The 26,087-nt window shown below is 37.3% G+C and overlaps 1 protein-coding gene across 4 annotated transcripts in view; it reads left to right on the forward strand.

The window, feature by feature from the left end:
• Nucleotides 1–26,087, forward strand: part of ryr3 (ryanodine receptor 3) — a 155,828-nt gene that overhangs the window by 16,142 nt on the left and 113,599 nt on the right. For 2 of the 4 annotated variants that reach the window (XM_036147246.1, XM_036147247.1), the window contains exons 2-10: nt 2,792–2,911; nt 8,094–8,198; nt 11,779–11,799; nt 18,009–18,083; nt 19,001–19,079; nt 19,339–19,451; nt 22,993–23,092; nt 23,440–23,533; nt 24,949–25,023. In XM_036147246.1, the coding sequence (XP_036003139.1) occupies nt 2,792–2,911; nt 8,094–8,198; nt 11,779–11,799; nt 18,009–18,083; nt 19,001–19,079; nt 19,339–19,451; nt 22,993–23,092; nt 23,440–23,533; nt 24,949–25,023 (782 nt within the window). The remainder of the gene's footprint in view (nt 1–2,791; nt 2,912–8,093; nt 8,199–11,778; nt 11,800–18,008; nt 18,084–19,000; nt 19,080–19,338; nt 19,452–22,992; nt 23,093–23,439; nt 23,534–24,948; nt 25,024–26,087) is intronic. The other 2 variants (XM_036147248.1, XM_036147249.1) reach the window with 1 other exon arrangement.

Consider the following 26,087-nt stretch of genomic DNA (forward strand, 5'->3'; position numbering starts at 1 on the left):
ACTCTTACTCAGTATGAGGGATTGCTGCAAAGCCATGGACAATGCAGACGACTCTCCCTGTAGCTCTACGCTTCTCCAGGAGTGAATGCTGCTTGTTGGGACTTTGGAACAATCAACTGGTTCCCTTATATAGGACATTTTTGACCAATCTGTATAATATGATTGATTTTAACTTTGTAAAGTGCCTCGAGATGACATGTTTCATGAATTGGTGCTATATAAATAAAATTGAATTGAATTTTTTTTTAACTCTTGCTAGGAAAGCTCTGTATCTGGAGCACATGCTACAAAAGACCTTCCAGAACCAGTTCTACGGATATATTTGGTCAGTTCTGTGCAGAACAAACTTGAGGAGTCATCAGAGAGTTGTCAGCTGCAGTCTGAAAACACCCATAGCCAAAAGCATTACTGTGTTACATCTTGAACATCAACTCCTACCCTCCAAACTTACATCAAACTAAATGCCTTGGGAAAATAAGGTTTTTGGATGGTTTGTAGAGCATGTGGTCAAGAGGAATGGAAGTAATCCCTGGTTTTCATATCTGGAAAGTGTGGCATGCAATTGGATTCAGTCCATCAGTCTTTAAGACTTGCCACAGATTCTTAATTGGATTTAGATCTGGACTTTGATTAGGCCATTCTTATGGTTGAATCTACAACTAAAGCAGGTGTGTCAAACTCCAGTTCTCTGACAGTCCTGCAACGTTTAGATGGGTCCAACACATCCGAATCAAATGGCTGAATTACCTCCTCAGCATGCTAGCTTCCCTGTCTCTACTGGGGGAAAGCGTCCCCACATCATGATGTAGCCACTATCACTTAAAAGAGAGTGAATATGAATACATGCCACTTAAAAAAAGATATATTTTTAGTTGTAAAACACATTATCAACCATGTATCATTTACATTTTACTTCACAGTTATGCACTAATTGGTGTTAATCTGTCACATTTTATTCCATAAAAAAATAACATAAAATGAGGTTGGTGGCTTTAACATGATGGAATGTGAAAATGTTTAAGATGATTTTTTTTTTTTTTTTGCTGGGCACTTGATGATTTTTGGCCTAATCGCAGTAAATTTGCATCAATTCAACATTACAGGATAAATAATGCTCCTTTCATGACATTGAAGCGAGTTCTGTTATCGAAGTTCTGAAAAGACCCTTGAGAACCGTTCCGTAAGGTGTAGTTGGTCTTGGTTTTTGCAACACTGATAAAAAAACAAAAACAAACAAGAGTGGCATTAGGTTCAGGCAGTTTGAAATAATCTATAGCCAACACTGTTAATCTGTATTACATATTTCACTTTTGGGTTTCTCTCTCATCATTTTCAAAAAAGATATGATGAAGCTGCTGGAAAAGGGATTTTTACTTTACACTTTTGCCAACTAATGTCTATGGATTTACTAACTCTGAACTGAGAATATGATTTGCGATGAATACGTCTGCTCTATTCGAAGAATAAGCAACAAAGGGCGACGATTCAAATAAAAATGTGAGAGAGAAAAACTGCAATTTCTAAAGTAGATGTCAGAACTCATTAAGATAACCAGATGGAGATACAAGTAGGTGAAAAAGGAAAGAAATAAATAAAAGACAATGCCTTTTAAATCTAAAATTCTGGTTCCTGCTGACATGAAAGCTTTAACATTTTATTAAGATTGAAATTAGGCCTCCCATTGCTTTCACTGGAGATGAATTAAACTGAATGATGGGAACTGAATGATATTCAGACATGTACCCTCTGACACTAAAGCTCCACGGAAAAATAAATGGCGTGCAATGAAACTGATTACGTGCCCCGTCTTATGCATGTGTGCTTATATGTAAAAACACAGTGCTTGTTCACATGTAGGCATAAAGATAGTTTATTGAGCAACGATGCCAGACCCTGCTGGGTCATAAGGCCACTAGAATCCTAAACAGCCGAATAGAAAGAGATTTATTTACTCGATTTTAATGAAGTGCCAAGCCCTTGGTCGTCCTGCTGGCCGTATTAAGTTCCTCTCCCGATCTGTGTCCTGAAACAACAAACCGTGGCTCCCATTTTTAACTTCACTCGCTGCCTCGCTTGAAAGATTCGCAATCTTTAGATTTTCTAATGCAAAGTTGCTGCTCGGAGTGTAAAACCTTTCTCCGTCTGCATTTGCTCCTATTTTCTGCTTTTAGAACCAGTGAGCTGCTTTCTTAAACATTCCCAGACCCCCGTCATCCCCCCCCACGTCAGGTCGTCTGCTCGGGCTGTATCTAAATCTATTGAGGTAATACGGCTGTTGAGAAGGTGGGAGCCAGAGCCATGGCAACCCTTAACTGAGATCGGAGGGGGGAACGCAAGCTGCCGGGAGACAAAGACGCCACACACACACACACACAGAACAAACAAAATCGATACCTGTGTGTGCGTTGCTAAGTAGAGCCTGACCCACTGCAGCCTGACAGAAACAGATGTCCCGTCGTTGCCTCGGCTGATTGAGTCGAGGCCTTCTTCTCCCCCACCTACGGTCTGTCAGGTTCTAGAAATGATATTTTATTATTGATCAACACAGTTTTACCCCTGATGCATTTCTTGTTCAAACAAATTTGTGTTGTTCCAACTCTAATCACAAATTCGCGGTCGTCGAGCCGCGATGCAAAGTCGAACGGGTTTTCCCAACTCCGCAAGCGCAAGACGAAGTAGTTGTCATGCTTTTGTAAATTCCCGGTCAGGGAGGCATGTTGTTTATTTCAGTTAGGTCACTGTCGGAGCATATTTGGCATTAACACTCCTCTCTCCCCTCCCGCCCTGACAGGATGATGAGGTGGTGCTCCAGTGTGTGGCCACCATCCAGAAGGAACATCGCAAGTTCTGTCTGGCCGCAGAGGGACTGGGAAACCGTCTGTGTTACTTGGAACCCACTTCTGAAGCTAAGGTGAGGATGGCGCGCCGCTTTGTTTGAGCCGAAATGTTTGACCGGATGCAGGTTTTCACCAAGAAAAGGGCATCGGTGGGAGCTGCAATACTCCTGGGAAAAAAACATGTGTAAGAATCCTATTTTATTGCAGTAACATAGTTTCACTTAGAAACAAAAACAAAAAAATCTGTATATAATCTGAGGGCAGCTTCTTTTCCTCTACAATTTCAGGAAGTTGGACCACACAAAGAGAGAGATTTAACAATCTAGATCCCCCACAGCCCTGGGTCCTCTCTTATGTTCTCATCTCTTTAGCTCATTCCCACAGGCTTTACCAGATTCCATTTTGGTGATTGAGATTGCTTTGGAAGAAGGATGATTTTGTGTGTGAAAGACCCAATCCCAACCCGTTCTCATCCTTTTAGAAGATCCCACCGATTCTTCGTTAAAAATAGTCTCATCTTTTAAGGAGATTGTGAGTCCCTGCAGTCTAAGAAGGTTAACAGGGACTTTTGAAGAGAAACAGGCCCACAGCACCACACATTCTCCACCATACTTAACAGTAAGCATGTGGTGCTTTGCCCCATTCTCATTCTTTACTTTGTGAAAGGCTCACTTGGACCATTTAGTACCATTTAGCAAACTCAACAGGTTAGTGTTGGTCATAGCTGGGAGAAAAAAGGCCTTTTTCCAGGCATGTCTTAACCAACCTATAGTTAAAGTGACTCTATGACCTCTAAAATGCCACTTTTTGATCTCTTGTCTTTCCCATTTTGAAGAGATGTCCTGTTTTAAGCTTTTTAAATGGTTATCAGGTCACTTATATCAGGAAGTGTATTTTCCTGTAGCCATTTCCTAAATGAATTGAGCCCAACATACAACTCTCTTGTATAAGGGACATGCTCTCTTGTCTCTCCCATTTTGAAGTGTGGCTGAGCAAAATCCACTCTTTGTCTCTTTCCTTCAGGGGAACAGGAAGTTCATGGACTTACAATAAAAAAAGAAAAGTATGAATGTAAAATGCTTATTAGTTATTCTTTTTTATATATCAGGGGTTTTATGTAGGGAAGATAATAAGTGTTTGTTAAAAGGAAAGATTGATTTATTGATCTCTAACTTATTTATTAACCAAAAAATAGACGGACTGAAATGAAAGGTTGGAATTTTCTGCACTTTTTTTCATCTTGAGATTATGTTAGCGCAAGACGAGATAAATCTATTCTTACGTGTTCACCATTATTGAGGTAATCTCCTTGGCAGATGCTGCAGTTTAATAGGTTGAGATGTGCATCTGAACCCAAAATATTTTAGGTTTTGAAGCTTCTTCAAGCCTTTTGACGCCACAATTTCTTGTCTTGTGCTTCATTTTCATGTGGCAGGCATCGTATCCCAGTTTCAGTCAGAGGCTTATTAGGCTTGCAAAGTTCTTTACTTTGTTCTTTAGTTTTCTCTAGAGGCCAACTGCAAGTTTAAATACTTGTTTTTCTAAATCAGAAGTTAGGTTGTAGGGAGGTGATGCTTATTAGTGACTAACACCAACAGCGGTTTCACTGTCTCAGTCAATAACTTGGTTCTTAAATCAGGTCCTTTTATAAATTGTAGGATTTTTTTTAAAAATGGAACAAAGTTATCTTCAGTTTTCTTCCACCTTTATTTAAATAAATTTTTTTTCCTTCAATATTCTTTTGTGCTTCTGCATGGAAGAGTACTCTCAGCAAATATTGACGGCGGACTACAAACTTCTATGATGGCTTTAAGTCCTTTTTTTTCGTCAGAGGAATTAAATGGTTTTATCCTGACTTAAGGATTTCAGTGTCATGCTGTAACAAAATAGCAGGGATGCACGAGCTTCTCCCACCGTTCTTCCCTGTGACTAAAATAGTTTGACAAATAAATGTAGCTCAGGAGAATATAGCTATTTTATGTAATATAGGAAACTCTGGAGGGGTATTCAGGTTACATTTTAATGATAGCATGTATGGCTGTAATGAAGGAATCTCTGCACACAGCCTTTATGTGTCAAAGTGATAATCTCATGATTGTAAAACTCTCCTCTGGCAAGTTTAGATTGTCTTTATGAGCTGCGTGTACTCCGTCACATAATTTAGGGTGCACTTAAAGGGCCTACAAAGCAAACGGATTTCCACTAAAATTTAGCATTTTATGCTCGCTTTGATTGAACTGTTTGTAAAACAGAAGCCAGAGTTGTTTGAGGTGGATTTTAATTGCGCGAGCGATGTTTGGTCCACTGCTCCTGGTGCTGAACATTATTTAAAAGACAACCTGACAACAACCAAAGCAACAGAAACACTCATGTTGCGTTTTGCCAGGATTTCAACACGGTAGTATTAAATTAAGAAAATAAATAAAACGGCACTTAAACTGTATATATATATCTATATATATATATAGATATATATATAGATATATATAGATATATATATATATATATATATATATATATATGTATATATATGTATGTATGATATATATATATATATATTATATATGTATGTATATATATATATATGTATGTATGTATATATATATATATATATATATATATATATATATATATATACATATATGCATATTTGGCTGCACACAAAAAAGTTCAAAGGGAAACATTTAGCTTCATCTAGTTCCAAAAGACACATGAAAGGCCCATAAAAATTTTAATGCACCCAAAAATACACAAACTAATGAAATTGAATGTCATTGCAACAATGCTGCCATTCAATGATACAAATAAAAATAATTTAAAAAAGCCATGGTATTGCTTATGGATTTAAGCTGGATCTAGAGTTTACTGCTTTAACTTTTGATTTATTAATGGCTAAAAAATGGTTTACAGCAGTATGTGTTTATTTATTTTATAGTTTTATTTTGAAAGTAGACTTCCCTGTGTGTCACTTCCTGGTTGCCCTGATTGTTCACCTTGCTTGTTCCCACCTGTGTATCATTGCTCTCCTCAGTTTCAGTTTTCTAGGGAGGCACCACAGTTCTCAGCTTGCTCTCCTCATCTGTTTTTGCTCCCAACGTCTAGTGAGTCTTTTACATCTATTGGGTCGTAATTGTTTCATTCTTTTCGTATGTTTTTTTTTTTTAAATCCTGCCTGTTTCCCATCTATCTATTTTTAGGTTGCTATGTTTGCACCTAATGAAGGTGTTTTAGCACTGACGGTGACACAGATTTAGGTTTTTTCAGAAGAAAATTGTGAAGTTTGGGTTCTTCATGGATAAGAGGCATGTCTGCTCTCTACTGAGAGTTTTCAGCAGGTGTTTGATTTGAAATAAAACCTTTTGATGATAAGTACATTGTCACTTTGGCTCTTTAGTGCATTTTTACTTAAATGTGAACTTTATATAGTCATGGGAAACATTAGACTTTGTGTAAAACTGTGATATTTCGTAATATATAACTTTGGAGGATCTGGATTTTACCTCCATCAAAAACATCCCGATCATTTTAAGAACAGTAGTTAATGAACAAATGATATGATCTTGGTGCAAACTTGTTTGGTCCAGACTTTTATAGCTTTTAAAAGTGCCGTAACTCTAAAAACTGTTTTATTCATGACCTTGATATTGCTGAAAGTTAATCTTAAAATCTTTCAAGCAAAGCACCTTGTCAACCTGTGAAAAAAGGTATTGACTGATAAATCTGTTATTTTTTTTGTCAGATTTTCTGAGGTAGTGTGTGTGTGTGTGTGTGTGTGTGTGTGTGTGTGTGTGTGTGTGTAAACTTGTCTTTTATTAAAAGATCTGAAAAGAGACCTATTTTCTCCCTTGTCTGAATATAACTATAATATTCTAGACAGCCACTTCCCATCTTAAATCCTGTGAGCTCATTGACCTCCATGCTTTAGTGTTTCCCTTCGTCATGCCGCTGTGTGATTTATAGCGTGTGTTTACAGAACGGACTACAGGCTTTTGAGGTTATTAATTCCCTTAAAGTACATGTCTTGGAGCAGAAACACATCAATAACACACAGACAAGTGTGCCCTCTTCCCCAGGGTAGACAAACAGGGCTGTCAGATCAGTTTGCTTTCATATTCTCAGCTATTTCTGCAGCTACTGTTCTACAAGTTTAGTGAACAGTCCAGAAGTTTTGAGTTTTTCATCTGACTATGAGCTTTCAAAATCCTATGAAAGCACAGATGTGTCGAACTTACGACACAGTGTATCTCTATGATACATATTTTCCAACATTGGAAGTGTTGCTTGTTTAAGCACCATGTTAACCAGGAAATATGAATATGCATTCCCAGTTGTGTTTCCATGTTTGTTTTATATTTTCTTATATTTTTTTATATTTTTTTTTATAGTTTTACATTATGGGAACTCTGTTTTAATACAGTCCACTAGAGAGAAATCAGGATAAATTTAGATATGTGACGTCAACATGCTAGTTTAATTAGTTGGTGTGTACATATATCTGGTGTCATCTAAAATAAAGCATTACGGTATATATTCAGTATTTGAAACTCCTCAAACATTTAAAGTTTGAAAAATGGACTACCTTTAATTTGCAGGTTATTCCACACATCCTCAGATCTCAATTTTTTTTCAGAGACTCAACCTGGTTGCATTACTTATTTTAAGCCTTTTTTAAAATGTATCACGTTTACAGCGTCAATATTGTATTATTCCAAATATATTTATCTACAGAAGTTAGAAATTCAGTGATTAGTGACCCACATGGATCGATTGGTTAATAAATATTGTCTATATTTGCGCTTGAATAAATCGCATAAACCTGTGTGTGAGACCATAGTGACGAATACAGAACACAATCATGCCTTTTGTAGCTTTTCACAGGTTTTTGGCTTTAGAAGCACCCAATGTTTTCTATGTAGGTCACTCCTTGCATATCAGATACCACCCACATAAATTTTGCATCTTAAATCATGGAAGTGTTTCTAAAATAGTTTCACTCTAAAGTGTTGGGTCTCAGGTTGGCCTCGTGTTGTTTAACCAAGCATTTTTATAACGGAGGAGAAAGGTGAGAGGGGGTAGCTGCTGTTTTCCCAGTGAGGCCCCACAGGTAACATAAGAAGAAATTTAAGAAGCCAAAAAGTCTGTTACATTGGTTTCTACTTAACCTTACAGCCATGATGCTTTTTTTTTCACAGCTTTTATAATTAACGCTTCATCTCCTTTGTCCTTCTTTTGCCTTTCTGTCCCTCTGTCCTGCAGAGTGTTCCTCCAGACATGTGTATTTGTAACTTTGTGCTGGAGCAGTCCCTGTCGGTTCGGGCCCTGCAGGAGATGCTGGCAAACACTGGGCAGAGCAGCGAAGGGGTGAGTATGCCCTTCCCTTCCCCTCATACCCTCTGCTCTCCTTCATATGACTTTGCTGATGTATACACATTTTTCATGCAAATAGTGCCTGAATGTAATGTACCACGTTCTTGCTTTGTAACAACACATTTCAACCAACACAGAGGTTTAAATATCGCAATGTGTAAAGAAAAATGATGCATAGTTTCCAAACCTTTTTTTTTTTTTTTTTTTTTTACAAAATAAAATCTGAACGGTGTATTGTGCATTTGTATTCAGCCAAACGTTCTCTGACATCCCTAAATAGAATTCAGTGCAGCCATTTGCGCTCAAAACTTAAAGACTACATAGAGTCCTAGTTCTAAATTGAGGAAAACTAAAGCTCCAGTTTCCATTCGCTTGGTTTGGTAAGTTGGTAAAGGCATTCCCTGAAATTATATAAAGCTGTATTTGGAGCAAAAGTTGGTTCTGCAAAGTTCTGGCTTGCTCAGGATGGCCAAATATTTATGCACAACACTCTGCTCAAAATATATATATATATATATATATATATATATATATATATATATATATATATATATATATATCAAAAACGTTTCGATGTTTCCTTCCAAACCACAACTATTTATCACTTTCTGGTTGTGCTCTACATAAACATAGACTAAAATCGGTGGTTGTAAAAAAAGAAAAATAAACAAAAAGTAAGCAGTATGAACTCTTTTACCTTTTTTCCATTTGCATAAGTAAGTGCATTATCTACTGTTAAAACTACTGCAAGATATGAGTTTTCTATTCCTCAACGGCCATGTCATCCGTTGAAGTATCTGTTTTCTGCCATCTTTATGGTTTACTGTGAGACAGGATCAGCGGACACGCTAATGTTCGAGAAAAATCATTTACCAAATGCATCCAAAAATAAACTCTTCCAGGCAGAGCGACTAAAGTTCCTGAAGTGCAAATCTACTGATTCTGCATAAAGAAGCTTCTAAATTTAAATGCTGAAAATGTGTCCGACAACTCCGAGATATTTCTAGTCTTCTAAATCAGGACCAGGTCCTGCCTTGATTCCTGTCCATAAACCAAATCTTTAAAATGCTGTCAGATATTAAAGAACATGAGTTAATATTTGATGTTTCAAGACAGGAGATTAAACGAAGATTCAGCTTTTAAAAGTAATTTTATCCAAATGGATTAGGTGAACCAATAATTTTAAAATGAAAATTGAAAAAAAAAAAAAAGTTAGTTTAATGCTTATCTCTTGAGTATTTAACTTAAAATGGTTCATCCAACATGTTCAGTGCAACACCAAATGTCATAAGAAGGTGTGAATGATTTCCAAATAGGACACTAAAAATATGTATAGGTTGTCTCGACACAAACTGGTTTGCTTGAGCCAAAGGATTTAACAGGTGTTATAACTAATTATTTGCACATGGTACTGTGAAAAGGTTTTAAGTCATTCTATTCTTTGTTTGACAAGAATTGGATCTCCCTAATGATGTTTGGGGGACTCTAATCAATACTTTTCCAGGCTTTTTGAAGGTCTTCTGGGACTTTGCTGCTATTTACCTGTTTATTTAATTCGATCTTTGTGCCTCAGTCCCCTGAACAGTCCCGGCTCTCAGAAAAAATACAATTAGATGTCTCTTAGATGCATTAGGCTCCAAAATGACAAATCAGATTTAATATTTGTACTTAATAACATGTGGAAAATATCTTCCTTCAGTAGATCCAAACTTGATTTTGTAGACTTTTTGGACAGCCTACGTATGTTTGATGAATACTCCAGGCTTCCCAAACCTTTTGGTTCTGCAGGGAATCTTTCTGTAAATTCTTCTGTCGACACACACACTGCAAAAAGAGAACTAAAAATAAGCACAATTTTCTTGAAATGAATGTATTTGCCCTTGATTTGAGCAGGTAAATAAGATTATTTGCCAATGGAATGAGTATTTTTACCCCTAAAATAAGATAATTAGACATACTGTACTTGAAATAAGAGGATGAAGATGAATTGTTCCTATTTTAAGTGCAACAACCTTATTCCATTGGCAAATAGTATTATTTACCTGCTCAAATCAAGGGCAAATAAATTCATTTCAAGAAAAGTGTACTTATTCTTAGTTCTATTTTTGCAGTGCATCCCTGCAGCAAAAATAGATCTGGAGGCTCAGAGAAAGACAAGGGCGGTATCTTGAATCCTGCTGATCTTCTGTTCTCACCACAGAGGAGTCATTGTTAACAATGAGCTACTATAACAACCACTGTTAAATATTTTGGGTGAATGTTCTGTTTGGGTAGAAATATCTAGTAAAAGTCAGTTCACAGTTATTATGTTATGGCCATGATGGACTCCATATCTTGACACATTATATAACAAATTGATATTTCCTGATTGAATTAGTTGGGATATCGTTACAGGTAGCAAGCCTGCAATCCGCTGCTTTACAGTTTTAGTTTGATAAGGCAGATATGAGGGCTTTCCTTTAGTTTCACAATCATAAATATTTCTAAGCAGCTAAATTTGTCTGTCTTGTAGATGAGAGGAAAGTGTAATACACTGCTTTTAACCAGGGGACAAGCACTGCACAGAAAAGGGTGGGGGAGGGGCGGGTCTGGGTGTTTTTAAACGACAATGACACTTTCACTGGAATCTCTTTTCATTTACTTTAAATATTGCAGGAAAGGTATGACGAAAAGTTTCAGTGGGTTTGAAGCTGAAATATTTTAAAGCTTCAATAGAAGAAACTGACCCGTGCCTTGCTTACCATTGTTTTATCACATTTACGTACGTCAAACAATCAGCTATACATTTAAGTGGTAGAATCATGATATGGGACGTTAATTTGAGATCTCTTTTCTTATAATTCGTTCTGGGAAAACAAAGAGAAAACAATGCTTACTTCTTATAGTAGCTCAATATTTGGAATAAGTTGCTTGGTGTTGCTTGTGTAAATTTGTTTTTTTTTTGTTTTTTTGGAGAAAAAGCCCACAGTTCCTACTGGATACACGTGGTCTAATAAAAATTTTACAGCATTCTCACCAACTGAGCCAACTTGTTACTGGATACTTTAGAGAGAGACCACTGGTATTCTAGGAACAAAGAATCTAAATTACCCTATTTTGTTGTTTTCACAAGGACAGATGTGAAAAGTACAGGAACTCAAGTGCTAAATTGGGTATAAAAGTACTTGCAATATTTTCTAAAAAAAAAAAAAAAATGCATGTTTTTCTGGGTTGCTGTAACCACATTTGTCCTTTCATGCACAACATCGCCCTCTGGCACAGACGGCTCTTTAAGTATCTTATGTTGTACACTGCTTGGTCGTCTCCGCCGGGGAATTGGGCCTGCATTGTTATTAGCCTGGGTAGCAGATTTGTTTTGTGCTCCACGGTGCAACACTGTTGGCTGGCCTTGTTTGGCAAGACAACATGATGTTGGCTAGAATACAAACTCTCTGACAACACGGCTAATAAATCATCCCCCCCTAGTTCCCGCTGTAAGGGCCCATTTCTTCCCTTTTGTTGCTCAAACTTGTGTAATCGACCACCGTCCATCCCAGTAACACATTCTTTCCACTTGTATTTGTTTTTTTGCTAGAAAGCCGACCATGAAAAATGGGTAGGTCCATCAGTTTGCTCATCCATCATGTTGCCAGTGTGCATGACAGACTGCTAATTGAAGGGGCCGAGCTTCGAGCACTTTCACTCAATGTAATGCCTATTTCTCGACTGTCATAGAGGCATTTGTTGAATATTATTCATCCAATCAATAGGGATGTGACTGAATCTACATTAAGTGACATCTTAGCCTTATACTGGTACATTTCTCATGACATGTTGAATAAACTAACTCTCGGAAGTCATGGGTATACGTCAACGAGATTACAAATTTAGCATTCAGCTCACTTGACATGTTCCATTTCTCGAAGACTTTCTGGAAACTTTTAGTTAACTTGTCATTAATTCCAGTGAAATTAAAAAAATTATGGCAATCTTGAAATAGATGCATTGTTGTTTTACTTTGTTTACATGAGTGACTGTGTAGCCTGACCCCTTTAGTTCAGTGTGCAAAATGTCGAAGCATTTAAAATTGAACGTTTGCTTCTTTTTCGGTCAGAAAAACGTTTTTTTTTTTATTCCCTCTTAGCTGCATTACTTAAAAGATTGTGACAATTTAATCAGACAAAAAGTCGAACTGATGAACAACTCGGCGGAGACATTGGTTCTTTGTCTGAGAGTGCTGCTCTGTTTTCTCTGAGTTTGATCTCTAACCAAAAGAATAAATATTCTGAAATCAGCTTTGATTTCAGGGGGTTCACATGCACAAACAATTAAAGAATTAAATACAGTATCTCACAAAAGTGAGTCCATCTCTCTTATTTCTTTACAATATTTTATCTCGTTACACATGCTGACCACCCACCCACCCTTTCATCCTCTCCAGCAACACTTGTGCCATAGGACACTATATATATATATATATATATATATATATATATATATATATATATTGTAGCAGCTCCCCAGTACTTTAATTATTCAGCCGGTCTCGACGGGTGATTTTAGCGTTTTATTTTCTTTGATGAAGATCCATCACAGTCACCAAAGGTACACAGTCTCTCAGTCACCAAAGTCACCGTGAAAACTAAAACATATAAAAATATTAGAATACAAAACAAACTTACCAAACAACAAAATACAAACAAACAAAAACGTACCTCGCTGCTTTCACTGGGGAATACGATGTTGATTTCTTGGTTACACATTTGACAGTTCAAGCCATTCATTGGCACAATGATTGTACCAGCTTTTATAGAGCCCGCCCTCATTATCTACAGCAGCCCGTGAGGTACACACAAAACACTCAAAATCATTACAAATTGCAAACAACATTAAACAAAACATAAACCACCACAATGCTAATCAAAACAGACAAACATCCAAAAACAATATGCAACATTCTTAATTCATAAAATTCACATTGAATAATTTACTTGATAGTCTACAAAAATATTAATTAGGCAATTTATTTTAAATAGCTCACCATCCATTTTATATATATATATATATATATATATATATATATATATATATATATATATATATATATATATATATATATATATATATATATATATATATATATATATCATATGTGGGTTTCTTTCTTTAAAAGACGCCCTCTGGATTTAAGGTTCAACTTCTTTGGTCGACTATGGCGAGGTCTGCTCTGAGCAGAACCTGTCCTGTAAAGCCACCGTGCTGCAGCTCAGTTTCAGGGTGTTGGCAATCATCTTACAGCATAGCCCGTCTTTATTTAGAGCAGCAGTGGATTTCTTTTTTTTTTTTTTCAGATCCTTAGACAGTTGTGAGCCATGTTGAACTTTGTGACATGTATGAGAGCGTGTGAGAACGATAACACCAAATTTAACACACCTGCTCCCCATTTACACCTGAAACATTGTAACACTAACGAGTCACATGACACCAGGGAAGGAAAATGGCTAATTGGACACAATTTGAACCTACTATGATGGTGCAGCCGATTCATAGTGCTACACAAGCTGGACGCTGACCTCTTTTTATCGTATTGAACTGAAATATTTTCAGTCTCGGCCCCATTAAGAGATTTTATAAAGCGTTTACACAAATTTGAGGGGTGGATTCACTTTAGTCAGATTCTGAATGCAGCCTGGTTCCAAACACATCTCATTTTCACAAAATGTTGGGAGGGAGAGAATGTTTAACCGAGGAAAGAGTTGCAGAAACAAGGAGGGGATTAAATAAATAATCAAGTGAGAATAAAAACTGAGGAAGGAAAGGAATGGAGATGGATGGGGAAAATGAAAGACGGTTGTGTAAGGGAGTTGTAGAAGGAAGTACAAAATGCAGTAATAACGACAGGAATGTAAGAAGGAAAGAACAGCATTTAGAATTAAGGGCCTAATTAATAAATTAAGGACGAAATTACTTAAAGAAGGAAGAAGTTAAGAACTCACTTAGAGGGAGAAACAACTATCCGCCCTTGGGGATTATGATGAATGACAAGCAAATGGGTAAATGTACTTGATTTGCATAAACCCACATTTATATGAGCTCCAGTCTTAGTTTTGACCGAAAAGTGCAAGTTTTGTTCATGATTTGAGTTTCTAGAGAAGACTTGATAGATGTTTGACTGAAAAATGTCCTTTACGCAGCAGTCGGTGTTTCCTTTGCCTTCGTTGTTCAGGATAGGATAGTAAAGTGACTGTTTATGTGGCTGGATTCATTTTAAGTAGAGTTCCTGACTTGAAGAATAATGGACCAAAACAAAACGCCCTGTTTAAAAAGTTTTGTATGCAGCAATGATCCAACCAGCTGCTGAGTTAGAGGCGCACACAAACTTATGAGCACAAACCTCGCTCTACATGTCCAGGATTGTGTTTGGCAGTGAGATGGCCAACACGTCAAAAGGTCACTGCAGTTCCTGGCAACCATTTTTCAACATGGCAGAAAGCCTGGATTACAGAATTACCTCCTCCCTCGTCCTTTCCTTCTCAGCTGTTGCTAGATAGCTCCCTCCCATCTTGTTTTGATCAAACCCTCCACTTCCTGTTTTCGCCCGCTCCAAACAAGCCTTGAAGACTGAAGAGACCACAAATTACTTAATTAGATTTAGACTTATGAAACCCTCTGGGTTTCCCTTTGGTTTCCTTTAAGTAGGACTTTAGCATCAAACATATACGCGCTTATAAGTATGAAAGTAATTAGATGCTATTTGAGTTTTATAATACTGTTTACCCTTACAGAAAAGCAATAAATCAGGTGCCTGAATTACGTTTTTTAAAACAAGAAATCAAATCAAACATTTAATTCAAATGGAAGCAAAATCGTAGACACTTCACATGAACGCCATGTGTCTAGTGTTCTAGTGTTTATGCGTTTCATCATGTATCCTTCTTCACCCTGCTGCTAGAGGTTAATTAAAAAGGTAGGTGCCCATGTATGTGTTTGGCCATGATGAAACCCCCCACTTTGTTCTTTTTTGCATAACATTTCCCAACATTTTCTCAGGTGTTTGCCTGGTGTTTGTTGTACTTATTCTTGTTAATCACAAGAATGAACCGTCTAAAGGCCCGTACACACTCCGCAAGAACAGAGACGTCGCTGTTCTCTCCCAGGGCTGCAAGACCGAATTGACTTCTTCTTGGTCTTGCGACCCCGGTTCTTGCGGCCTGTTCTTGACCAGTATTCCGGTCAGAAATCTTTGCCTTTTCTGGTGTCGGAGAAACGTGAAGGTGGTGTGCTGCAGTGGGAAAGACGAACGAAGACCTCCCCGGAGTTCTGCACTTGAGTTCTTGTCGAGTACGAAATGTCGACGACAGAAGGACCTTTTTGTTCTAGATCTTGCAGCCTCGGGTAAATGAACAAACTTCTGTTCTTGCAGAGTATGTATCGCCGTTAAGTGTGGTAATGTATTTGTGTTCGTTTTTTCACTTTAATTGTGCGTATAATTGTGTGTATTCTTGTTAGTTCTCCTGTTTGCTGCTTGCACTTTGAAGTCCCAAAATTACAACCCCCAGAGTTTCATAGACTTTACTCGGAAGCAGTGGCGGCTGGGGGGTTGGGGGCGCACCAGAGGTCGGAGATTACCACATAAAAAATAATCCTTACATGAACATAAATCTATCCATGGTCACTTTCCTGCTGCTGGATGTGCAAGTCAGGTCCATCGGGTTTATGTTTCTTTTATCCGCTTTTTCTCCTGCAGCAAAAAAAGCTTTGTGAAATTATTTTGTAAATAAATAACAATTTTCTATCTCTGCACCATTTTCTTCTGTCTTGTTGTTATTGTCTGACTCTTCCGTTGGCCTTTGTATGTTTGAGACTCATTCATGTCAGCAGATCCAGGCGTCACAGCATGACTTTGACACATATGATTTAATCTGAATGAATGAATGAAGAATGACACAAAAGGCACTGATTGGCCACAGGCCCAGAGAGCTGCTCCCTGAGGATAATTTTTAACCAATTAGAGATCGGCATGAAGTCACATGGAAGACAAAAGTGTAAGAGCGTACAGAGAGCTTGATTTGCCCGGCGCCCCTCAGCACTGAACAGTAAAATCAGGAGGCCTACGCAAAAAAGGATATCCAGAAATAAACCCAGAATGGAACGGAAATACTTAAAAATCCAAAGCCAGATAAATTTTATGAGAGATGCAATGATTAATTTCTATTTAGCAATTTATTATTACTGTGTCTAAACATTTTTCCTGCAATTTTGATGGGGGGCGACACCTTAGCGCCCCCTATTGCCAAGCCGCCACTGCTCAGAAGATGTAAAGTAATGGCAACTCGGACTTAATATCTCACACAAAGGTGAAGTGGAAGATATTAACTTGCAATGCACATGTTACGGTGGGGTGGGGGGGAATACGTTTTTCACTCTGTACGTTTGCTCAATTGACAAGAGAATAAGTTTATACTCATTATGGCAATATCATTTTAACATGAAGGTAGAATGCCAACCAAAAATCAAGAACATCTCCGTTGCATAACAGATTAAAATTAGTTCACTGGGAAAAATATGTATTTGATTCTCCTGAAACTTCAATTTAAACTTGGAGGAGAACCCATCCACAAACATTTCTCTGGGTTCTGACTTCAAAAGGATTGTTAGGCAAATTTGAAGTTAGAAATTGTCTTGTACCATTTGACCACAAACTACTGTCAATGGTGCTCTAGGAGACTACAGTCCCAACTGCATCCAGGATAATTATGAGCTTCTTCTGTGAAGGTTAAAGACTAATACATCACCTTTTCCTTTGTCACCCTTACCCAATCAGGACAGATCTTTTATAAAGCTACAGACAGAGGGTAATTGATGGTGATTGTAAATTTCTCTCATTCTAGATAAATTACACCAGCAGTAGTCACCTTCTCGCTCGTCGTCATGCTAATGGACTTGTAGCTCATTCCAGAGTTGTGCAGATCTGCTATCTTGACCTTGAAGTCCTAATACAGCTGTTTGGCATTGCCCATGGTGTTAAAGAGGTAGAAATGGAAGAAATTAATGTGTGTGGTTAGATGTGAGCTCAGGAGTGTCTGTTAGGATTAATTGATTATTTGTTTTCCACCTGAGCACTTACCGTTCTGTGAGAGCAAGATCTCTGGCTAAATGGTAGGGTATCGAATACCCATTTAATGCAACAACATGCAGTTGCAATTTTAACTGTATGGGATGTGTCCTTTCTGGATTTTTTGCTTGATATTCTGTCTCTCCACGTTAAAATGAAAACCCATGAAAATTTGAGACCGTTCTTGTTTTCAAGTGAGCAAACCTACAAAATTAATACGGAATCAAGTAGGGCTGCACAACATGTGTTGTTCTTGCAATATCACTGTATTTAATACAGATAAATGCTAGCTATATTCTTTTTGAGTACCAGTATGTCTTTGCCTGGTAAAATATTTAGTGACACTCGTAATTTAATGCAACATAAAAAGAGCCGGTAAGGTTGTAAAGTTAGGAAGAAAATTCAGCTAAGTCGTTTCAATAAAACCTTGTTATTGAGATGGAAATTAATGTATATATTTTTTTTTCAGTAGGTGGATAGACTACTCATTATCTGGCATCCACTATTAACCCAAAGCACAAGGACATAACACTTGTTACTTATTTGTTTATTGCAATTCGCAGCATTATCACAACCTTTGGTAATTCTATCATGTGTTCCTAACAAGGTGCAGCCCTACGATCAAGTATCTATTTCCCCTCCTGTACATCAGCAGGATCCTGATTTTTTTAGGAACCCCAGTCATGACGTAAATGTTTGTTTCTCGCCAGGCGGTTCAGGGAGGTGGACACCGGACCCTGCTCTACGGTCACGCCATCCTCTTACGTCACTCCTTCAGTGGCATGGTGAGTATCAGCATTACATTAACGAAGATAGAGATGGATTGCCCTTTGATGATTACTGATGCTTATTTTTATTAACTCAACAAAACCTCAGAATATTCTTGAGTTCAGTAATGTAAAAAAGTCTTGAGACAGCTTTCTTTTCTCTTTTGTTTCCAAGGGGGGGGGGGGGACTTTCTTGTAATCTTTTAAAATGGTCTCGAGTAAAATCCACTGGCATTCTGAAGGTTTTTTTTAAAGTTTCTCTTTGGTTTTTGTGTCCAATGGTTGACTATTGCAAGTTAATGTCTTTTTTTGTCTTATAAGCCCCTTGACTCTTATCCAGAAATACTTCAGGAATGTAAACGCTTCTAAAATGGACGATCAGAGTGTTCTGCAGACTAGCTTAAAGTACACGATCCGCTGAAGGATTTTTCTTCTTTCAGATCATCTCAAAGCTCTTTTTTTTTTCTTTATGACCAAAACACATAAAATTTGATCCCTATTCATCAGCAGTGGAAACTGTTTACGAGGTCTGATACTTCTTCCTCTGTCCTCCTTGTTCCTACTTTTCTCTATTTTTCAAGCTCGCTTTGCACAAGTTGATGTCCCGGTCGGGTAAAAGGACTCCAATTTGCTTCAAATTTTTTTTTTTAAGACTGTGAGAAAGTCTGCTTAGAAACAGAAACATTAAAAGAAAACAGGAGCCTTTTCCACTGTATTGTTATTGATAGGTTGACACAGTAAGTTGGTTACTGAATTAATTTACTTGACTAATAAATTAATACACTGATTATGCAGCACTAAAATGTCACATCCCACCTCCTAAAACCTTAATATTTTTAAATTTGCATCAAATTTACTTCATATTTTGATGAGCTGAGAAGCCCTCAGAGCTCCATTTCCTTTGACCCAACACTAATTCATTTTTCACTCACCAGTACTTGACCTGTTTGAAGACATCAAGGTCTCTGACAGACAAGCTGTCATTTGATGTCGGACTACAAGAAGATTCAATAGGTACAGTATGACTAACAAGCACTGAATGCGTATGAATCAGCTTGAATTAACCCTGAGATGGAATAAATACTTAATATTTTGGATATATAACTGCTGTATGTAGTTAGTGAATTGAAGAATTATCAGACGCATCACCTTTTGCACAACGACTGCTAATAAAATTGCTTTCATATGAAGGCATTTATTAACGGCACTGCTCAAGCTTTCAGGTTCCACCTAATCCGCATAGTTGAGTTTTTCAACGCGTTTGTCTCTGTAGGAGAAGCCTGCTGGTGGACAATTCATCCTGCATCCAAGCAGAGATCCGAGGGAGAGAAAGTCCGCATTGGAGATGATCTCATTCTCGTCAGCGTGTCCACGGAGAGATACCTGGCAAGTCACGTTTCAACACTCACCTTTAAAAATGACAGTTTTTGATGAGATTTTTAAACATTTTCAGTTATGACGTGGCCGTCCACCTAAACTGACAGGCCGTACAAGTGGAGTATTAATCAGAGATGCAGCCGAGCGAGGCATGGGTGCGACGGTCTCCCTATTCTGAGCGAGGTTCAGGTTTTATCCTGGTCTGTCATATTGAGATTTTTAAGTCCCCCTCAGTCTGAGACAACATAACCCTCCGGGTCACTGGTATAAATCAACTTTCCACCACCTTAAGGCGGCAAATCTGTCGCATCGCCAGAGGTGTCAAGTAACCAAGTACACATACTTTGTTACCTTACTTAAGTAGAAATTTTGGTTATCTATACTTTAGTGATGTATCTTTTATCCTACTTTTTACTTCTACTCTTTACATTTTCATATGATTATATGTACTTTTTGCTCCTTACATTTTGAAAATAGTCTCATTACTTCTATTGCATTTCAGCTTGTTTTAATTCTGACTTGTCAATGAAAAAAAAGAAAAAAAAAACATTAGTCTTTTTTGTCTTAAATTGCCTACCCGAGTAATGTTTTGATTAATCGCTAGGATTAGACATTAATTTTGAAAAGCTTATTGATAATATGTCTGAAGTTTTAGGCAACCAGACATCAGATTTTCTCCTCCATGAAACCCATGTTGATGCTCAGTATTGCACCTATATGAACCTTTAATATATTTGTATTTTACTAAATGGTTTGTTTTCAATTGACATATATATATGGGTGAAACAGACAATCCCATTTTTTTTCAATATTAACATCATACTATATAATTATAGTAATGGGGGGCACTTTAAGTAGTTTTATATCCAGTGCTTCTATGCTTTTAGTTGAGTTGGGACTTCTACTTCTACAGAAATATTTTTAAACCCTATTAGCTATACTTCTACTTGAGTCATAGATGTGAATACTTTTAACACCTTTGCGAATCGGCACTTATTTCTTATTTTTAATTATGATGATTTTCCACTTCTACCGCTAACTAACGAAAGAAAACATCTAAGATTTAAATACTAAATCAGACCAATAAAATACATTTCAATACAGAAAGGTGGTTTTAATTAGAAGTATGTTTATTTAATTGGTACTTTTGATATGACAAACCAGCTTTATCGGATCTCATATTCTAATCTTCTGAGATTAGATAAAATGTAGAGCTGTTTAGATGACTAAAAAGCTTTAAACATAGTTACAAGCAGAGCTGCATCCACAGCTGCATGTTTGAATGAAATACATAAACACCTTAATGGTCAGCTTTGTGATAAAGATTGCGTGCCATAACAGTTCACATTACACCAGTAATTATTTTCTATAATGTAGTCTAATCACTTCTTTTTCCAAATATTTACTAATTTCATGCTTTCTCCTTTATTTTATTTTATTGTTAGACTAAACAAGATTCATGATGGGATAGTCTTTTTTTTGTCTCTCTTTTTCTCTGCCTCTTAAACTGTCAACAATAGTGAGACGGGTTATAGTTTTATAGATGATTTGATGTAGGTATGTAAGGTAGCCGGGTTTGGGTTGCTGTTAGTCTGCATATCTGTGGCATCTCTGATCACATTCTAGCTCCAGCCAACATCAGAGTGACGAGGCAATTTAAGATGAAAGCTCCCGGTGATGGAAATCAGGTTACCTGTAAAACGCCTCTAAGCAAATTGAAAACATTTTGCACTGTACTGACCCATTTTTTTTATTTGGGTTTAAAGTTACTGCTGTCTCCTAAGCTCAGCTCTACTCCTGATCTCAATTAACTTACTCTGCGAAAGGGGAGAGTGGAATTTCAAGATGGACAGTAAGAGGCAAAGGCATTGAGGAAAACAGCCTAAAGGGAGCTAGTGTGACGTGCCAGGCATATGAAACTTTGTAGACATATTTTCTGGTGGGTTCTCCATCTCCGTCCAGGGAGGGATATACTGAATTAAGGCAAAACTGGCAAAAACCCTGGCTTTTATCTCTTTGTGACCAGACATGTTCCGTCAAATCACAACTGAGTTGTATAATTAAGGAAAAAATACAATTTCAAGAGTTCAAAGACATTACTCTAGTCCTCTTTGTCCAGTTTTTTTTTTGCCATAAATCGTGTATTAAATACTGCTTTATACTGTGCAGGCTCAGTGTAAATAATCATACTGCAGAGATTATTACAGAGACCTTGAACGTGATTTCTCATGTGGGCAGTGTTTTATTTAATCTTAGCAGTTTTGCTTAAATACAGAAGTTTAACCTCTTTAGCTGTCTGCAAAACGTTTACATGTAGACTTCATTTAGGCTAATTTAAATGTAGATTTATAGGGGCAGTAGATGTTTTATTGTAAAGATTATTGTGGGTAGAAAGATGCTCACTGGGATATATTTTGATCTAGTTGCTGTTTTTTCAACTTTTTTTAATCTGCGTGTCTAAAGCTGAAGTGTTGTGAAAGTACTGTACAAAGTACAGAACTGTGAGCCCTTTTAAACTATATTTATTTATTAGAAGGTGAAGCTTTTCAAACCAACCTGGCCCAATATGATCGCTCACTTTTTAAATCCTGAATTAACTTTATGTACAGTTTTTGGAAAGGTTAGTTCAGTTTTAGTAGCCACACAGAAGCAAGTCAGGACTTAAATAAACCATTTCTGACGACATAAAGTTGGAGGAAAAAAATCTCAACCAGAAACATATATCCCAATGAAAACTAAATTTCTACATAGATGAGAAAAACTATCTGGAAAGAGGTACAACACCCTTCTGAGGCTTTGTGACACCAGAGATCACAGCAAGAGCCATTATCCACACATACAGAAAACCTGGAATCGTCTCAGGACTGAATATCTATCAAAACACCCTTGGAGCACATCAATATCTCATTCATAAGGTCACAAAAGCACAGCAGTTAAGGTCAGTGTTCACGATTCAAGAACAAGAAAGTGACTTGACAAAAATGGGATCAGTGTGAGAGCTCAAAGGCAAAATTCATGCTAAAAGAGCACAAAGGTCTGTCTCATATTTGCCAAAAAAAAAGGCCCAAAGACCTTTGGTAAAATATACTGTGGACTGACGAGAAAAAAAGCGGGACTTTCCATCAGATCTTCGTCGAGTCACAACTGGTAAAATTTAACGCAGCGTTTTAGAAAAGAACTTCACAGTGTGATGGTCTGAGGTTGCTGTCTTGCGTCAGGGCATGGAGAGCCCTGGAGTAACCATGAATTTTGCTCTCTAGCAAAAAATCCAGAAGAAGAATTGCTTGGGTTAGGTAATAGTAAAATGATCTGACACCCACAGGTCCACTGTTGAAAGACTCTAAATATGTGCTAAAAACCTACAAGGGAAGTTAGCTCACCTTTAATAAGCAACTTTAAAGAAAAATAAACAGTTAGAATACTGGATCAGATCCAAACCCTTGAATATCACTTTTAAATACTGCTGGACGTAATCAATTGTTTTGTTTCTGCTGCAGTAGTAATCTTCCATTCTGTCTCAAGTCTTCCACAACCTGCTTCTCTCTTTCAGCATCTCTCGAACTCTATCAGCAACATTATGGTGGACGCCTCCTTCATGCAGACGCTCTGGAACGTGCAGCCTACCTGTTCATCAGGCAACATGGCTGTAGGTGGGTCCATCATCCTCCGTCAATGTCGGTGACAACCACAGAAAAGTGGCTGTGACACTTTACGGCATTGTGTTTCAGAAAAAACGTTCATGGCAACCGTGGTTCAATAGGAAGGAGTAGTGGTCTAGCAATCTGAAAGCTGCGGGTTTGATTCCAGCTTTCCCTGCCGCATATTAACGCTCTTTGATCAGTGTATCGGTGTATGAATGTTTACAGTGTTTATGACTGCAATTAGGAGAATATTGCTCTGATGTAAAGCCCTTTGAGTGGTCTGTATGGGTAGGAAAGCATGATATAAATTTTGTGCAAGTACAATTTAACTCAATGCAGTTTCTGTCGCCTCTTAGGGTATTTGATTGGTGGGCATGTGATGCGTCTCTGTCACGGTCACGACGAGAGCCTGACAATCCCTGGAGCAGATAAGAGTGAAGAGGAGCAGAGGTATGTAATAAACTGCCTAAGGGATTTAAATCAAACAGGTAGAAACACATTTATGTCATATCTTCTCTGGAGGAAAGTATCGTTAGTCACCAATTCTTTGAGAAAGTGGTCATTAGAACTGATAAACGTTACATGGAAAATGTTTAATTTAAGGAGTTTTTTTTTGCTACAGGGAGGGTCTAGTGCACTCCACAAAGCATTAGCCATGAAGCTAAAGGTTGAGTATAAGTGAGTCTTCCAAATGGACAATGATTTTAACTGTCCCTACATATTAATCACAAGGTGGCTTAAGGGAAACAAAGTCAACATTTTGGAGTGGGCACCATAAAGTCTGGACTTGCTCCCATAGGAAGTTTGTAGACAGAGCTTAAAAGGTGCATGATAGCAAAGCGACCTGACTCCGTTACTCCAGCTCTTTCTGGAGAAATGGGCAGAAATCGCAGCTACTGTCAGAACCTTTTGGAAGGATATCTGATCTACCAAAAACTAAAAAAAGATGTTATGAATTTCAAAACAGTAAAAGATACATGTATGGGGTAAGATAACTGTCAATATAAACGTATGTGGAAGTGTCCCAATTTGTAAATGTTAAGTCATTAAACTTGAATAAATTTAAGATATGTATTTGTTCCTTGTGAACTCATACATGTAACAGTTGTTTCATCAGATGTTTAATCTCTGGGAATACAAATTTAGAAGTTATGAATACAAGTTACAAAGTTACAACTTTGCAACAATACATACAAGTACAAATTACAAAAGTACGAGTATACAACCCCTGTTGAAAGTGTTACACTACTTATCAGGTGGTGACATTAATGACATGTTTACTGCCATCAACCGGAAGGTGTGTAACAGCTTCATCAGGGGGTTGTAGATTTGTACATTTGTGATTTGTACTTTCAAAGTTGTAACTTTGACTATTTATGACTTCTAAATTTATATTCTCACAGAAGAAGCATCTGATGTCACATGTATGACTTCACAAAGAACAAATACAAATCTTAAATTTATTCAAGTTTATTGACTTAACATTTACAAATTAAGACACTTACACATAAGTTTATATTGACGGTTATCTCACCCCATATACAATGCCATTATTGTGGCATTTAGCCAAACAGAGATCATTTTGTTAAACCTAATCTAATTCAGAAAACAGTGAGAAAAAAAGTATTTTTTACAGAATCTGCATAAGCGTTTGTTTTTTTTATAGTGTACAGTGTATCTATCTGGTTTCAACTATATACAAACAGGAAGATTGGGTATAAAAACATCTGCAGCAAATTTGCTGTTTATAGGAAAAAAATGTAATGAAGCCATCCAACTGCATCATATAAACATGAGCAATCAAAATATGTGTGATACGAGTAATTAGAATCATGATTATCGCTGTTTTTGTGGTTGCATGACAGAATAGTAAACTACGAAGCGGGGAAGGGAGCATCAAGAGCCCGCTCCCTCTGGAGACTGGAGCCTCTCAGGATCAGGTAAGATGAAACAGAACGACTGAATGAGCTGAGTACATGTCATAAAATACTAAAGTACACACACTTTTATTTTCAAGCTTCATAAATTATATTGCTCACTTTTCTCAAATATCTCAAACAGTGCAGCCTATATTTAAAATGTCCCTGCCTCTGTCCTTAGCTGTCACTGCCAATTAGCTGCTTAATTCCTGCAGAATGTGAAGCACTGTTTGACATTCCTCTGTTTTGCTCTGTTTACATTTTAGCAACAAAACAGTTTCAAGGAAAACAGCGTTATAAAAATTAGGCAGCGCTACTTGATCACTTAAAACTACCATATTTGGGAATATTTTGTAAAATAGAATATATTTATAACTCAATTTTTTGAGTTTATCATTTGTATCTATGCCACCAAAAAACAACTGATCTTCATGATATTCGCCTCACATTTAGTCACCACCTTGTGGACAGAAGTTGTGGTTAAACAGCTTAGATTTGGCATTGAGTCAGTGGGTGTTTTACTGCAGCTGTGTTTCACCGGTGGAAATGTGACGTTACTTCTCTCGTGTTGCCCCTGTCAGCCTGTGGTTGAACTCTTTGAATGTTCTTGACTAAATAACAATCGCTGCACTCAGCAAAACCTAAAATTGCCCCGAATCATTATTAATTTGCACAATAAAATAAATGCACTTGTTCTTGTTTTGATAAAAAAACAAAACAAAAAAAAAAAAAAAAAACATTGGTCTTGTTGTTGATGCTAATGGGCCAATATACATAGAGAAAATTAAACTAAAGCTGCATTAGGGAATTCTGAGAAATCCCTGGCATTAGCACACCTTACAGGTCCCTCTCCCTTGCAGTTTGCAGTGTTACAGCCCTCCGTCCACATCTCCTCCCCCAGAGTGGAGCCTTCCTTGTTACTCCAATGGTTACGCTTATTTTTTTTCGGGCTCAGTCTGATTCTTTGTTTTTAGGTTGCTTTTTGTCATCAGTTTTGTCATCAGTTTACCTGTCTTTGTTTTCAGGTTATACTCAGGAAATTGGCAGTTTTCCTGTAAAGCAAGTTATTTCCCTGCCATTTTTCC

The sequence above is a fragment of the Fundulus heteroclitus genome, chromosome 15, assembly GCF_011125445.2.
Source record: "Fundulus heteroclitus isolate FHET01 chromosome 15, MU-UCD_Fhet_4.1, whole genome shotgun sequence".
Lineage (NCBI taxonomy): Eukaryota > Metazoa > Chordata > Actinopteri > Cyprinodontiformes > Fundulidae > Fundulus > Fundulus heteroclitus.